Below are 16,440 nucleotides of genomic sequence, written 5' to 3'. Positions count from 1 at the left end.
TTTTTGAGCACTGTGTAAATGAAAACTGTATTCACATCATTCATTTCCCTTTCTTTCTCCCTCCCCCTGCTTCTGTGCCCTCTACCTCTTCTCAAACATGCTATAATTTTTCTTTTGCTATTTTTCTTTCTATATTCTTTATATAACTGAATTTTATCATTTAAAAAAGTTTTTAAATCTAGGTTTTTGTGCCATTGAATTAGTCCTTCCAACATCAAAGAATCGGAACACGTCATTAAAGTAATTTAAATATTGCATTATGATTGTTCTACTTTGGATATTCTGTCAGTGAATATTGCGTGTTTATTTACGTTTATTTCATGCAGTTATAAGTGGGCCCTGCAGTGGCATTCATTGGTTTTACTATGTGAATTTTGCTGTATTTAGTAAAGTCAAGTCAGTGAAATTATCTCCAAACATGAGAGAATGATACTTAATTTCATTCATTCACTTGTTAATTCTTATTTAAATTACTGGTGAGAATTTTACTCAAGAGTTATCTTTAATTAACGTGTATTGTGGTTGAGTAATGATACTAAATTGTAGGTAGTGGAAGATTAATCATCCTTTTTTGTTTTCTGATTTTAAGTATTGTGTCTGTAATTTTGTCAATGATTGTTTTATATTTCTCCTGAATTTCTTAAAGTTTTTTTTTTTATATCGGTTTTCTTTATTTTTTAGCTTGTGATGAATGGAAGACATTACCTAAACCAAATCTTCATAGAGATGTGAACAGATTCGGACACTCTGCAGTAGTCATCAATGGGTAAAAGGCACATGTTTTCCTTTTCAGAGAGAGAAAACATTTGCCCTTGCATCTTCAGATGTCCTCACGTTCTTTCCACACTTCATGCTGATTTCTTAAGACACACATTTCATTCCCCTTTTTTCCCCGAGTACACTAAGGTTTGTTAACCACATCCTCCGGTAAGTTTTCTTTTCGCCTTGAGCTCTCTAAGCCCATGGGCGTGGTTAAGGTGCTATAAGACTGAATCTCCCAGTGGGGTCTATCTTCTTTGTTCTTCTTAGAGACTCTGCGAAAAGACCCAAGGAAGAGATAAACACTGGCCTCCTGTTCTGCACACAGAGAACTCACACCTTAACCACCTGTGTGATCCAGTCTGTAGATTATTGACCTCCCTAGACTTCAATATCTGGAATTTGGAGACTTCAATTTTTGGAAATTGGAGTATGGGATTAAATCATGGTCTCCTCTTAAGTTTATACAAATATTTTGGTTTATTTGTTTTTGAGATGAGTTCTCTCCAGTATAACTAGACTATAGTCTAGCTGTGTAATCCATGGTAGCATGGAACTAATGACAATCCTCCTGTCTCATTCTCCGGAGTGCTGGGATTTTAAGTGTCAGGCACCATACCCAGAAAGTTTGTATGATTTTTGTTTCATTAACAAGAATTGGTTGGGCTGGAGAGATGGCTCATGAGTTAAGAGCCCTGGCTGCTCTTCCAGAGGTCCTGAGTTCAGTTCCCAGCACACACACACACACACACACACACACACACACACACACACAGGGTGGCTCACAACCATCTGTAATGAGGTCTGATGTCCTCTTTTATCCTGCAGGCATACGTGGAGACAGAACACTTTATACGTAATAAATAAACCTTAAAAAACAAAAACAAAAGAACTTGTTAATAAGTAATCTACAGCTCATTCAGTAGTTTAAAATGCTTACCTCCAAATAATGATTTTATAAATTTATTATCACCTCTTCCCAGTTACATACAATTCTCCTATTGTTGCCATACAATGGATAATTATCCACAATGAAATTTCATTACTACCCTGAATTGACTCCAAAAATAATAATAAATAAAATTTATGTGAATCTTAAAATCCCTATGTTTTATTGTGGAAAATAGGGTTTGGTTTTGATTTTCTTTGTTTAATAATAAAAAGTATTCTGGAAGCATTTGAACCACTTTCTTATGTCAATAGTAGTCTATAGATAATAGTTACATTTGCGCTGTTTTGGGGTATGCGGGCGTCATCATTGCTACTAAGCACTTCAGTATTGTGGGGCTCCATTACACAAGGGGCATGCGGAAGACTTGTCTTTACTCCGCATTTTCATTTACGAGAAGTCTCAGTACCTGACTTCTAAATCTGTGTCTGAGCCGAGTGGCCGGTAGAGTGATCCATGCCTTTTGCCCCACAGCTTAACCTTGAAACAGAGGGATCATGAGTTCAAGACCGGGAAGGGTGTATGTTCTAGGCTGGCCAGGGACACACTGTCAAACACAACACATCTAAGCAAAACAGACAATATCATGGAACAAGATCCCAAATTTATTATATATATATAATTGTGTATGTATGTATGTATATATATAAAAGAAACAGTAAATCTAGGTAGCAACTTCAAAGTGCATCTTAACATTTAGATATGACTATAATTTGATTGTATATTTTTACATTATAGCTGTCGTGTATTTCTTAAAAGATTGTTTCTTTGTTAAGATGGTAGTACTTATATTATTGATCTTTCCCTTACATTAATAATGAACATGTCTGGGTATTTAATGTTTCCATCAAACATTCAGATTTATACTATATTTCAGATTTTATCTGAAAAAAAATCACTGAGGAAATTTTGCAATAATTAACCTGGGCTGTTTACATCATACTGTATGTTACAAATATGATTCTAAGGAACAGTTGGATACAAGCACAGGCATATAAAGTGTTAGAATGTGTAGCTGGATCTGTTAATTCTTCAGACTAGCTCGCTAGGCCGCTCAGCCGTGCTGTGTTAAGATGCTCTCCCTCTCTCCCGTTGCTTTCTAGGTCCATGTACATCTTTGGTGGGTTTTCTAGCGTGCTCCTTAGTGATGTCCTTGTGTACAAGCCTCCAAACTGCAGAGCTTTCCAAGATGAAGCGCTCTGTAGAAATGCTGGCCCCGGGATAAAGTGTGTTTGGAATAAGAATCACTGTGAATCTTGGGAGACGGGGAATGCAAATAATATTCTCAGAGCAAAGTGTCCCCCTAAGACCGGTGAGGCATTCCCTTCTCCGCGTATTTAAAAGTAGAGTTGATTTTGCTTATATGAGCTTCCTTGTTTTAGAATTTAAAAAATATAAGCTTTAATTATGGAGTCTGATACTTGGATTGGAAATCAGTTAATCACTTATTTTTAATTTTTAAATTGGTGTGGGAATATTTTATGTGTAACGTGAGTTATTTTATTACATGTTAATACGTAATTTCTCAGAAATGTTTGCTTCAAACAAAAAGTGATATATGTTATATTTGTTGTTTTCTTCCTGAATTTCTGCAAAGCCACATTAGACAATTAAATTTTTTTCTTTTTGACATAAAAATTATTTCATTGCAATGAATTCATAAATAAAAATATCACATTGTAAGATTAACGCTTGCCAGTTCCAAACTCTATACATGCCATGGCCATTGTGATGCTATGGAGCTTTTTAAAAAGCTTTTAATTTTTTATTATGTGTTGAATAAATAATTAGACTTGTGAAAAATGGGCAGCCAGTATTTTTAATTTATTATTTATATGACTGTTATATGTTTCAGTTGATCAGGCTTTAATATATTTTGGTGTTACAACTAACAAACATTTTCAGATTTTGGTACTCTATATCACATTGGATCTCTAAATATTTTTATAGTCACAAAACACAAATACTTATTATATTTAATTTGGATGTATACTATTGGTAAATTCCTTTTTTCTTTCTGAATGAGTAAATTTAAAATGTGACCTATAAACTACTAGAGAACTTATTTTGTTACTGATTTTTTTTGTTGTTTTTTTCTTTTGTGATCCTTAAGTAGATGCTATAAATGTGTGGATTAAGAATCTTGACATTTTCTTTTTAGTGTACCATGCTTTATCTCCCTATTTATGTTACAGCTGCTCCTGATGACAGATGTTACAGATATGCAGACTGTGCCAGCTGCACCTCCAACACAAATGGTTGCCAATGGTGTGATGACAAGAAATGCATTTCAGCAAATAGCAACTGCAGCATGGTCAGTACTTACGGTTGGATGGAGATGTCACCTGCACGCTGTCATCGAATGACTGTGTTCGGGGGTGGGGGAATGACTTCATATATGAGATAGGAAACGTGTGAGTGTAGTCCAATTGTTCTTTGTGCTGACAACTCACAAGTAATGACACGGAGACTAATTATTAATTATGAAAGCTTGGCACTAGTTTTTTATTACAGCAATCACAGCAACACATTTTCACACAGTGTACAAATATCCCACGTCATAGGAATCTGGCTGTGCTTAGTGACTCACACCTTTAATTTCAGCACTGAGACAGAAGCAGGCAGATCTCTGAGTTCAGAGACAGCTGGTCAACATAGAGAGTTCCAGGACAGCCAGGGCTACATAGTGAGACCCTGGCTTAACACACTCTTCAAAATAATAATAATAATAATAATAATAATAATAATAATAATAATAATAAGTAATCATTCCCATCTTAGCATATTGTAGTTAGCCTGTATATACCTTTATTGGTCAGAAGTACTGGTCTATATTCTGTTTTGTAACTTGTAATTTTTACTCATGTATTTCATGAATGAGACCAAAAGTTTTTCAATACTTTGTATGCTTTCATTTTTACATGCTGTCTTTAAATGTTCTTTACTGATGGATCAGGGTTACGTAGACAGATAATAATTACATAGATTACCCCCATGGAATTCCTGTCAGACACACATCAGCTGTGTGTTGATGGTCTGTTGTTCGCACACAATATTGTCTGTTGTTTTTACCACAGTATTGACAACCCTAGTTCTTTATTTTTAAAATCACATCACTTGTTCTCAACTGAAGCCAGTTTTGTTTCACAGCCAACCTTTAGCAGCAATTTTGATTATCACAATAGTGGGGCTGCCGTTCACATTTACTGTGCAGAGGCTCAGCACTGAAAAGTCCTGGAAAGGCCTTCCCAAACCACCAGTGCCCAGAACAACAGCCTTCCCAAACCACCAGTGCCCAGAACAACAGCCTTCCCTAACCACCAGTGCCCAGAACAACAGCCTTCCCAAACCACCAGTGCCCAGAACAACAATCTTCTTAGAACAATTATTGTATGGCTTAAAACTTATGACATTAGTATTCATGGTTTGAAACAGTGAACATTAACCTATAATCACGTTGTTTTAAACGAGATCTCAACTGTTTGAGGTCTGGGGTGAAAGCCTGCCTGCTGGCTCAGAGAGATCACCACTTGATCTTCCTCCTCCTCTCTCTCTTCTTAGACAAGACTCCGCCCACTGAGTGTCCTCCCTGCTAGGTACTGAGTGTCTATCTGTCCTTCTGACTCCCTCTTACTCTCCCTCTCTTTTTCTTAATTCTGTGTTCACTTCTGTTAACTGATTTCTTGACCTAAGGTTGACTTTATTTAATCCTGTTTATAATATCCAAGCAGAAAGCTCTGGGATTAAAGGTGTGTGCCAGGGTAAACCACACCAGACCTAGAAACCGGTTTTTCCAATGAAGAATTCAGTCTTGGGGGCCACATTGTTATCAAATATCCTCCAACAATACCATCTTTAAATTTCCTCTAATAACCAAGGTTGTGGGAGTCTATTATAAAATAGTAACGTAAAACAGGAAAATTTAGTTTTTGGCCTAGTACATTGAACCGTTTCGTTTTTGTACATATTTATTAGTATATGATTTTCAGTCATGCAAATTGACTTAAGATATACTAAAGGTTTGAGTTTCAACATTTTTCACGACTTGTTTATATTTGAAGTTTAGATATATTTTTAGATTCATACTCACTCACATATGGGATTATATTAGTGGAAACAGAGCAAGACTAAGTAATGTATGACACAGGCACACACACACGCACACACAGGCACACACACAGGCACACACACAGGAACACGCAGGCACACACGGGTACACACATGCACACACACATGCACACACATGGGCACACACATGCACACACACGGGCACACACAGGCACACACACAGGCACACACATGGGCACACACATGCACACACACGGGCACACACAGGCACACACACAGGCACACACACACGGGCACACACATGCACACACAGGCACACACACAGGCACACACAGGCACACACATGCACACACACAGGCACACACACATGGGCACACACAGGCACACACATGGGCACACACAGGCACACATGTCTGGCGTTGTGGCTGTAGTTCTTCAGAGGAACAGCCGTAGGGCCACACTCAGGATTGTATGGGATTGTTTATGTGCTTAGAAAAGCCTCCATGTCCTGTCTGTCACCTGTAAACTGAACATAGGGGGATGTGGTAGAATTTCAGTGGAAACATAGTGGCCTCTGAACCACTGGTGCCACTCATGTAAATCCTAGCCAAGTGCAGGGGCAGCTAATGTGTCCACTCAGCAGTCAGACAGCAATTCTCACTGTCCCAAGAGTTTGTGTCGTTCGGCTCTCAGTGAACTGGATGGTGTCGGCTCGCATTGGGAAATGTGAGTCAGCTCATGAAGAGGCTACTGTCATTTGTACATCCTCACAGACAGCCAGATCTTCCGCACACCTGTGCCCTGGTCAGATTGACACGCTCAGACCGTGTGCACACCTGTGACCCGTTAAGATTGACACATGCTTGGCCTTCTGCACACCTGTGTCCTACTTAGATTGACACATACACTTGGCTATCACATAATTAAAATGGGGGAAACAACTCATTAAACATATCCGCATCTGGCCAGCAAGAGAGCGCTCCTGGGCTCCTCCTCAGACCTAGTTCCCCAGGTCATTTCCGCCTCTGTCTCCATCCCCCCAATGGGCGTGGTCAGCGTCACAGATGCCGGACAAAGTGAATATCTCACTACACTGCATGATGAGAAAGAAGGATTTATTTGCCAAAGTTCTGAAGACTTGGCGTTTCAAGTTCAGAGTCAGGCTCACAGCTTTCACGCTTGTTAAAGACCTGGGTTCTGGTTCTTAGCCCCTTTCTTCTCCTGGCTTGTTCTGATGTGGCCTCCTGCCCGTGAAAACTCCATCACAGAGACGCAATGAGGCAGAGTCACATACCCAGGGTCCTCTCCTGTATGGACACACTGGGGCCTTTGTCAGTATGTGAATTTGGGGCACACAGACATTCGGTCCACGGAAGACTGTCTTTCAACATTTCCCCCAACAAGGCCACACCTCCAATAGTGCCGCCCTCTGTGGGGTCGTTTTCTTTCAAACCACCACAGCCATTTAAGTTTGTGTGTGTGTGTAGGTTTACACAACTGTAGCTCATCTGAAAAGTTAAGTTACGTAAATTTCTCTCAAGCATTTGTCTTCTCCCTTTGCTTTATTTTATTTTTGATGATGTGTGAGCCAGGAACAACTTGGATGGCATAGTATGAGTGAGCAGATAGTACTCTCCCATAATTTAGAGTTCTGTTGTAATGTAGTTTTTAGGCAGTTTCATCGGAGGAGTGTCTGGTGATTAAGTCAAACCAAATGCTAATGAACACCTAAAGTTCTAGGGGAATTTAGTCAAATTATGTGCGGCGATACCCTATCTCATTATTTAGCCATATTTATTTCAAGTTGCGCATTTGTGCTCTAATGGATCAGAAATCTGTTTGCTCTTCCTGGATTTGCATTTTGAACTCATGACTAAATAGATCAAAGACTGGAACAGTAATGGCTACTCTTCATTGCCTGATTACTAATGTGCCCTTGGTTCATTAGGTAAACAATGTGAGTTGTGATTCAGAGCAGTGTTCAGCTTTATTCATTCACTGATTTCCTTGGTGCTGTATGTGATTAAAGTAGAATTTCATCTCCTGTTCTTATTCCCATCAGCGAATGATCTGTTAGTGAGGAGCCGTGAAATGGTCGAATGTAGGCTCTACCTTAACTGTGGTTCTGAGTTTACACTAAACTACTCCCAACATGTTTAGTCTTTCTGTCATTTTTATAGATTTATATGTTCAATAAGTCAAGTTAATTTATTTCTCTTTGTTCAGTTAGCTAGTGCTTTAATTCTATACTCAATAATCATATAGAATAATACTAGAATTTATGTGCTATATGAAAATAAAATATTTTGAATAATAAAAGTTGATATTAAACCATCTTACTTGTTCCTAAAGTAGATGTGATGGTTGACTAACTCAAAAACGAAATTCACAAAAATGTGTCTGAATGTTTTTCTTAAAGATGAGCACGTTAAACATTTTATGTGGGTATATTTGGTTCAGGAAATTGCTTAGTGGGTAAAGCACTTGCCGTTTAGGTGTTTGGACCTGAATTGAGTCCCAAGAACTCGTGTGAAGTCAAACAGAGTCAGGCAATATAGCATGCAGCTTTAATCCCAATGCTGAGACTTCTGGATTGTTTATGTCACAAGAGTGAACAACAGAGTCTCTGCCTTCAACAGTGTGAACAGCTGGCACCTGGGTTTGTCCTCTGACCATAACACCCACTTCTGCTTGTACATTAGAATGCATGTACACACGCGCACACACATACACACACACACACACACACTACACACAGAGACACACATACATGCATGCAAACGCGCACACACATGACCACATACACACATGCACACACACACATTCATACATGATGCACACATACACTTGCATACACATGCACACACACAAACATGAACGCGCACACACATATACATGACCACATACAAACATGCAAGCTGGTGTCGTTTTGTAAGAGGGAGCCTCAGGTGAAAGAATGTCCCTACCAGAATGGCTTGTGGGAAAGCCTGTGGTGTGTTTTCATGAATGACGGTGGGTGTGCGAAGGTCCTGCTCACTGTGGGTGCTCCCGCTTCTGGGCTGGTTGGTCTGGGCACTGTATGAAAACAGGTTGAGCAAGCCACGAGGAACAAGCCAGTAAGCGTCTTCCTTGATGGCCTCTGTTCCTGCTCCTGCCGCCAGGTTCCTGCTCTGACTTCCTGTGCTCATGGACCGTGATGGGGGGAGGTGGGTTCTTTCCCAAGATGCTCTTGGCCTTGGTGTTTGATCCATGGAGTAAAAATCCTAAAAAAAATGCTTGTGTGCTTCTGGGTATGCGTGTGTGTGTGTGTGTGTGTGTGTGTTCATGTGTGTGCATGTATGTGCTTGTGTGTGAAGGTCAGAGGACAATGTGCAGAATCTGCTCTTTTCTTCTCTGAGTTCTGAGGGTTGAGCTAAGGTTGTCAGACTTTGTAGTGAGCGCCTGTGCCCACTGAACAGTCTCTTATAAAATGGTAATGCATTTTATAAAGGAAGTATAATATTTAACAATAAATATTTGGTGCATGCTCATTAAACTACCTAAATATATTTGTTTACAATAGTTAATACGAGAGAGTTGTATCTTAATTTATTAACTTTTAGCATTAGTAGCTGGAAATTAGTATTTACCTGTCCTATAGAAGAAGGTCGCATATAAGCAGTTCTCTGTATAGACACTAACAAGATTGAGTGTGTTGCTCAGATGTTTAGTTAGTCCCTTACATGCATTCAGTCACTGAATGTCCCAGGCCCCCAGCTGTGAAGTCTGTATTCATGACATAGCTTTTAATCAAATAGTGGTGATATTTTGTTATGAAGGAGCTAGCTGAACATAGGTGTACACGAGGAATGATACAAGGATTGCCATATGACCTCCTACTTTTCATTATTGATCCCCACCCTTCAACTTTTCATTGCCAGAATTAGTAGAAATATGCTTTTATGGTGTTGTAAGATCGAAAATAATGTAATATTGCAATTTTCTTTATAGCCTCTATGAAGAAAGTATAACACCCACAGAGAGACATTAAGTAGTTACACCCATTATTATTTTAAGTCATTATGATTATAATTTCTTTTTTCATATTGTAGTAGACTTGAGATTGTTTTATTACTTATTTCAACTTCATTTTTGTGATAGTTTCATTAGGACTAGAAAATTTTCGTGTTACTAAGAAGTGAATTCATGCATTCACTTAATTAGAGATTCATTTTCAGATTAACAAAAAAGTTTTCTCTTTCAAATTTGAAACTGCATAATTTTCTCAGTAGTCTCCAATTTTAGGAACTCATTATAATTCTAAAAACAAGTTTTCCACCTTAAGTGAAAAATAAAAATACAGGGAAACAAAAACCAGTAGAGTTCATTTAAGCAAAGAACGACTCATAAATTGTATAGCACCGTGAACCACTGGAGACTCAGGGAACTCCTTCCAATTTTCCCTAAGACCAAATCAAAGACAGATAAGCAAAACAAATAAATGTTAAGAGCCATAACAAAAGTGCAAGCTTAGTTTGTTGTGGTGGCATTTGCCTTATATGGACATGGTCTTCTCATCGGCATGCTGAGGTTGCCTCAGTCCTAATATCTGTTAAAGAATACTCTTATCAGGATATATTGCTTACATGCTAAGTTATATTGCAGTTTACTATGTGGAATAGTAGACTTAAGACAACTAGTAGATTTAACTCAACACTAATGCAATAATTAAGGGAAGTTATGATTCAATAGAATTGGGTTTGGAGATAGAAACATTTTAAAGTTCAACAGGGGCCTAACATTTTGTGATGTTTAAGAATCCTTGTTTGTTCGATTGTAAAAACTAACATGTTTTGTCTTTCAATTTTCTAGTCTGTCAGAAACTACACGAAATGCCATGTAAGAAATGATCAGCTTTGTAACAAACTTACAAGCTGTAAAAGCTGTTCACTAACCCTGAATTGTCAGTGGGATCAGCGTCAGCAAGAATGCCAGGGTTTGCCAGGTAAATATTTCACGATTTGAGAAATGAGGTTTTCACTCTACAGACTATTATATCATCATCTTTGGGTAGACGGAGAAGTCATTAGGAGTCAGTTTAATGACCTGTCCACTTAGCAAAATAATAGTAATGGTTCTCCCCTAGGGCCCATGACATGTGTGCGTAGGTCTTGTGGAGTAGGACATAGATCCAACAAGGACATGATTGGTCATTCCTGTGACAGTCATGCTCACTATTGAACCAGTGCGCCTTGTGCTGAGACAGACATTATTGTAACTCAGAATTCACAGTTGGGTACAGCCGATGATTACTTCTTCCTCTGCAAGTGTTCACAGCACATGCCAGAGCTTGGACGAATGAAAGCTAAGCAGTAAGGTGTGTTCCCCACGATTTATATGACTCAGGTATGTGGCATCTTCAGCCGTAGGGTCTTACTGCCCTGATCTGGAGCATAGTAAAGAGCAATGGCAATACCTACATTGTTTGGGCGTCTGTCAGACCCCACTGGTCAACAACTCCAAAAGAAGCAACCGTTTCTGACACTGGGCTTTTCATTTATTAGCTTTTGGTATATGGTAGGGACATTGTTACCCCACTTAAGGGTAACTTCATTTTATGTGTGTGTGTGTGAGAGAGAGAGAGAGAGACAGAGAGAGAGACAGAGAGACAGAGAGAGAGAGAGAGCTTCTATGGCAGCAGTTTTCATGACTTTTTTAAAAAGGTTTTTAGTGTTATTTATCTCTCCCCAAACTACCTCCTCTACTCTACCCTTCACCCTCCCACCCCAGTTAAACCCGTCCTGTTCCATTTTTCTCTTTAAATCTTGTATAACACTGTCTCTCCTCTATTGAAGGCCCCTCTTCATGGCTCCTTAGCAACTCCTGACCTCTGTGTGAATTCCTTAAGGAGCCCATACACCTAAAGATTCAAAGCTAACATCCACAAATAGGAGAAACATGCAACATTTGTCTTTCTGGGATTGGCTGACCTCATTCAAAACTACTGTTTCAAGCTCCATCCGTTTACTTGTGACTTTCGCCTTTCTCAGTAGATGAATAATATGCCATAGTGTCAGCATACCACATTTTCATTACCCAGACATCAGTAGGTGAGCGTCTAGGCTGTTTCCCTCGACTGGACATTGAATAGAGCAGCAGTGAACACGGATGAGTGGATATTTCTTGAGCAGGATGTAGAGTTCCCAAGACTGGTGTAGCTGGATTCTCCAAGGCTTTTGAAGAGCTTTACACAGTTTTCCTTAATGACTGTACCTGTGTTCCCTCTTCCCTGTTGAGTCCATCTACTGTGGTCTTTTCATGGGCTATGAATCTACCCTCTTAAACTCTGGTTCACCACTCCATGTTGGGTCACACTGGATGTAAGGTGGTTTAGAAAATTTGGCAATAATAAAAGTTGTTTTGAGTACTCAGCAACCGAAATTAGTTGGAAAACAAATGCATAATGAATCTGAAATATTTTGCAACATCTTTATTGAATCGTGTGACTTCACAGCAGCCTGAGTTCAGAATGCAATTATGGTTACTCTGCCTATATATGCTAGCATGTGACACCAGGGATTCTTCATGAGACACTTGGACTACATTGTTTGTAGTCTACATACAGCGTTTTATATGTTCTTATAGAAGCATAATGATTTAATTACAGTCTTTTGAGTATTTGGCCATTTTAATTTCTCAGCATGTGAATTTTAAATTAATTTTTTTGCATTGCATTGTGTATGATGGCTTCATTTAAAAATTACTATATGACTTCAGCTGGCTTTTCATAAAAGATTTTAAAGTAATTTTGATAGCGTTTAGGACAGAATTTGTCTCTGCCCTTTCGTTCTACATAATTGTGAGAAATAGTGTTCTCAACAATGATGTTTAAAATGGCTGTTAGTGCTGAAAACGTTGAAAATAGTCTGTCCCAAAGTATCAGGTGTTGAGTTACGATTTAATTCTTTATGTGAAAATAACCAACTGTCTGTCTCATTAGTACGAACCTTTGTTTTTGCCTTTGATAAATGGCAACATTATAGCAAATTTTTAAAAATAAAATTTTGTTTTGATTTATTATCAGCAACTGTTTAATGTATAGACCTATTTCCTATACCCATGCATGTAGGGCCATGTAAATTTTGTCTAAGCTAAAGGGACTTGTATCAGTTACTTGAAACCCGTGATTAAAAGCCACTTGAGGAAGAGAGGGTTTATTTTGTCTTATGGTTCCAGAGGGTGTGAGTCCGTAACAGCAGGAAAGGCAATGGCCCCGGGCGGCAGGATATGGTCTCCTGTCTGTAAGGCAACAGGAGAATGTGGTGTAGGAAGCCTTGTTCAGTAGCACACATTCTCTCATTTGATTGAATGTAGAAGCAGTTGTGAAAATACACTGCATGTCTGAAATTAAAGAAGTTTGTAAAAAGGCAAAACAAACCCACACGACTAGGTTGTTTCTAATTCGATTTATGTAATAAAAATAAATCCCGTTATATCAAGTTTTCTTCCACCCCAATTTAAGGATGTAGGGCATGGAAAAATGTCGAGGACACCCAAGTCCCACTCGGAAGGAGCTACAAATACACCTCTTCCATATCATCTTTAAAACTGGTGGCCTGTCCCGTGTGTCCATCCAATCACCCTGTCCCTGTCCACACTCACCCTGTCCCCTGTCCACACTCACTCTGTCCCCTGTCCACACTCACCCTGACCCCTGTCCACACTCACTCTGTCCCCTGTCCACACTCACCCTGTCCACACTCACCCTGTCCCCTGTCCACACTCACCCTGTCCACACTCACTCTGTCCCCTGTCCACACTCACCCTGTCCACACTCACCCTGTCCCCTGTCCACACTCACCCTGTCCACACTCACCCTGTCCCCTGTGTCCATCACTCTGTCCCCTGTGTCCATCACTCTGTCCCCTGTGTCCATCACTCTGTCCCCTGTGCCCATCACTCTGTCCCCTGTGTTCATCACTCTGTCCCCTGTGTCCATCACCCTGTCCCCTGTGTCCATCACTCTGTCCCCTGTGTCCATCACTCTGTCCCCTGTGTCCATGCATTCATTAGCCCATCTTAGCTTTTGTACGTCGGGGACCTCACTTGAATTGTCAGAGGCTCTCAGTGGTTTGGAGACATCTCCAATAGGTTTACTTAGGTAAAGTGGCAATGTCCTCCTAATGCCTACAGAACTTCCTCTGTAGTGGGACTACAATTTATTATTCTAAGTCAATACATTTATTTTTAAAACGATTAAGTCAATGCTGTACTGGAGGAACAAGAAAGGTCAAGGTGGCCCTCATAATTTTCAAAGTTAAAGACCACAGTTGAGAAGTCCTGCCTTAATCATGTTCGGTGAACCTCTCAGTACTGTGAGTGTGTGTGTATGTATGTGTGTATGTGTGTGTGTGCATACATGCCCACGTGTGTGCATGCATGTGTGTGCACGTGTGTGCATGTGCGTGCGTGCATGCATGCATGTGTCTGTGTGCGTATGTGTGTGTGCAGACATGCACACGTGTGTGCATGTATGTGTGCATGTGTATGTGCATGTGTGTATGCGTGTGTGTGCATGCATGTGCATGCATGTGTGTGCATGCATTCATGTGTGTGCATGTGTGTGTGCGTGTGCACACTTTTATTTGGTTACAGTTTGGTGGGTTTTTGCTTGTTGTTTTGTTTTTCCTTTTGGGTAGGTCTTCTCTTTGTTTTCTTGGTTTTGGGGGAAACTAAAGTTGGATGGTCAGAGAGGAGAGGACCTGGCAGGGCTTGGGGAGGAGAATATGATAAAAATATACTTACGTTTAAAATAATTTTGAATAATTAAAATAGTAATCTGATTTTTTGTAGCCTGGAATTAGACAATTACAGCAGTAATTTTATTTCTTGAGAGGTCGTATGCCGAAGCCCCACTACACAGGAATCTTTGGGGACAATGTAGATAACAGGTGTTGAAGAGCTGAAGCCTATGTTGTTTAAGAATTCAGGAAAGGCCAGGCATTGTGGTGCTTGCATTAATCCCAGTATTAGGGAGACACAAGCAGATGGATATCCATGAGTTCAAGGCCAGCCTGATCTACATATCAAGCCCATCTCAACAGAACACACAAAGGAATTTGGGAAAGAATTAGGATATTGTGTTTACTCTTCAGCAAACTATTTTATTAACTTTATTTGGGATATTAGAAATTTTGAAATGTTCTATTTAAAAATTTTAAATGAACACAATGGTCATACATAATTTTGAAATAATTGATAAAGTGCTGTACTTCCTTTGTAGTGTAAAAGTAAGGTGCAATTCCTTTTCTTTACGTAGCTCACCTTTGTGGAGAAGGATGGAATCATGTTGGGGATGCTTGTCTTCGAATCAATGCCAGTAGAGAAAGTTATGACAACGCGAAGCTTTATTGCTATAACCTCAGTGGAAATCTCGCTTCTCTAACAACTTCTAAGGAGGTAGAATTTGTGTTGGATGAAATACAGAAGTACACACAGCAGGTAAGCCTTGCCTGGGACTCTTCAGGTGATGGCTGTACAGAATGTCTTCAGGTGATGGGCAGGGTGATCCCTGATCTGCAGAAATGATTTATTCTTTTTGCCTTGTAAGCTGAAGGATGGACAGATATTTACTTATTACACACGAATGGAAGCCGCTAATTACTCAGTATTCTACTGCTGTGTGAGAACGCCGAGATGCTCTGAGGTGCTCTCCTCCGACAGTGATGTTGAGAGAGAGACAAGAAGAGTTGTTCTTGAGGGTGGTAATTGCAATTATGGATGCACTCGGGGTGCTTTGCGTAGACAAGATGGGCAGCTAGTCATAGCATGAGCTTGTCGAACGGTCCTGGAGAAATGTCTTAGCCAGCACTCAACGGACTTTGAGCTATTTATCAGGAAATCCCTACAGTTCATTCTCAATTTGTCTGTAAGAGCTTCCAGCATAATGGGTGATGTGTGCAATGTATGTGGTAGTGGGTTGGGGAGGTCTTTTGTTCTTTATGCTTTAGGAAAATGTAACATTTTTTTAAAGTGAGGTTTTATTGTAAATATATGGAACATACAGATGAGATCTGTGTGTATGTGTGTGTGTGTGTGTGTGTGTGTGTATGTGTGTGTATGTGTGTGTGTGTGTATGTGTGTGTATGTGTGTATGTGTGTGTGTGTGTGTATGTGTGTGTGTGTATGTGTGTGTGTATGTGTGTGTGTGTGTATGTGTGTGTGTGTATGTGTGTGTATGTGTGTGTGTATGTGTGTGTGTGTATGTGTGTGTATGTGTGTGTGTGTGTATGTGTGTGTGTGTATGTGTGTGTGTGTATGTGTGTGTATGTGTGTGTGTGTGTATGTGTGTGTGTATGTGTGTGTGTGTGTATGTGTGTGTGTATGTGTGTGTGTGTATGTGTGTGTGTGTGTGTGTGTGTATGTGTGTGTGTGTATGATGTTAGGAGACTTCTCTTTTGTATATATGTACTTGACAATTTACCACTCAGCATGTGAAAATTAGTGCTACTGAAATCCTGTAACATCATAAGCCTTTGATTTGCACACTCAATGTTTTTGAATTTTAAAAATGTTAGGATTTGTCCTCAAAGCGCTGTTGATTTTCCGGTGTTTAGCATCGGTTATTTTTGGCAGTTACAAAAATCTCTGCAAGTCTGGTCATTAGATTTCTATATTTTAAGACT

The 16,440-nt window shown here is 39.6% G+C and overlaps 1 protein-coding gene across 2 annotated transcripts in view; it reads left to right on the top strand.

The window, feature by feature from the left end:
• Atrnl1 (attractin like 1) overlaps positions 1–16,440 on the top strand; it is a 507,438-nt gene that overhangs the window by 73,802 nt on the left and 417,196 nt on the right. For both annotated transcript variants that reach the window (XM_051199717.1, XM_051199718.1), the window contains exons 11-15: positions 682–766; positions 2,812–3,020; positions 3,904–4,022; positions 10,628–10,760; positions 15,075–15,256. In XM_051199717.1, coding sequence (XP_051055674.1) covers positions 682–766; positions 2,812–3,020; positions 3,904–4,022; positions 10,628–10,760; positions 15,075–15,256 — 728 coding nt within the window. The remainder of the gene's footprint in view (positions 1–681; positions 767–2,811; positions 3,021–3,903; positions 4,023–10,627; positions 10,761–15,074; positions 15,257–16,440) is intronic.

Source organism: Phodopus roborovskii, unplaced genomic scaffold (assembly GCF_943737965.1).
Source record: "Phodopus roborovskii unplaced genomic scaffold, PHOROB, whole genome shotgun sequence".
Classification (NCBI taxonomy): Eukaryota; Metazoa; Chordata; class Mammalia; order Rodentia; family Cricetidae; genus Phodopus; species Phodopus roborovskii.
The sequence above is the reverse complement of the archived record's forward strand: the minus strand, read 5'-3'. Positions and strand labels throughout refer to the sequence as shown.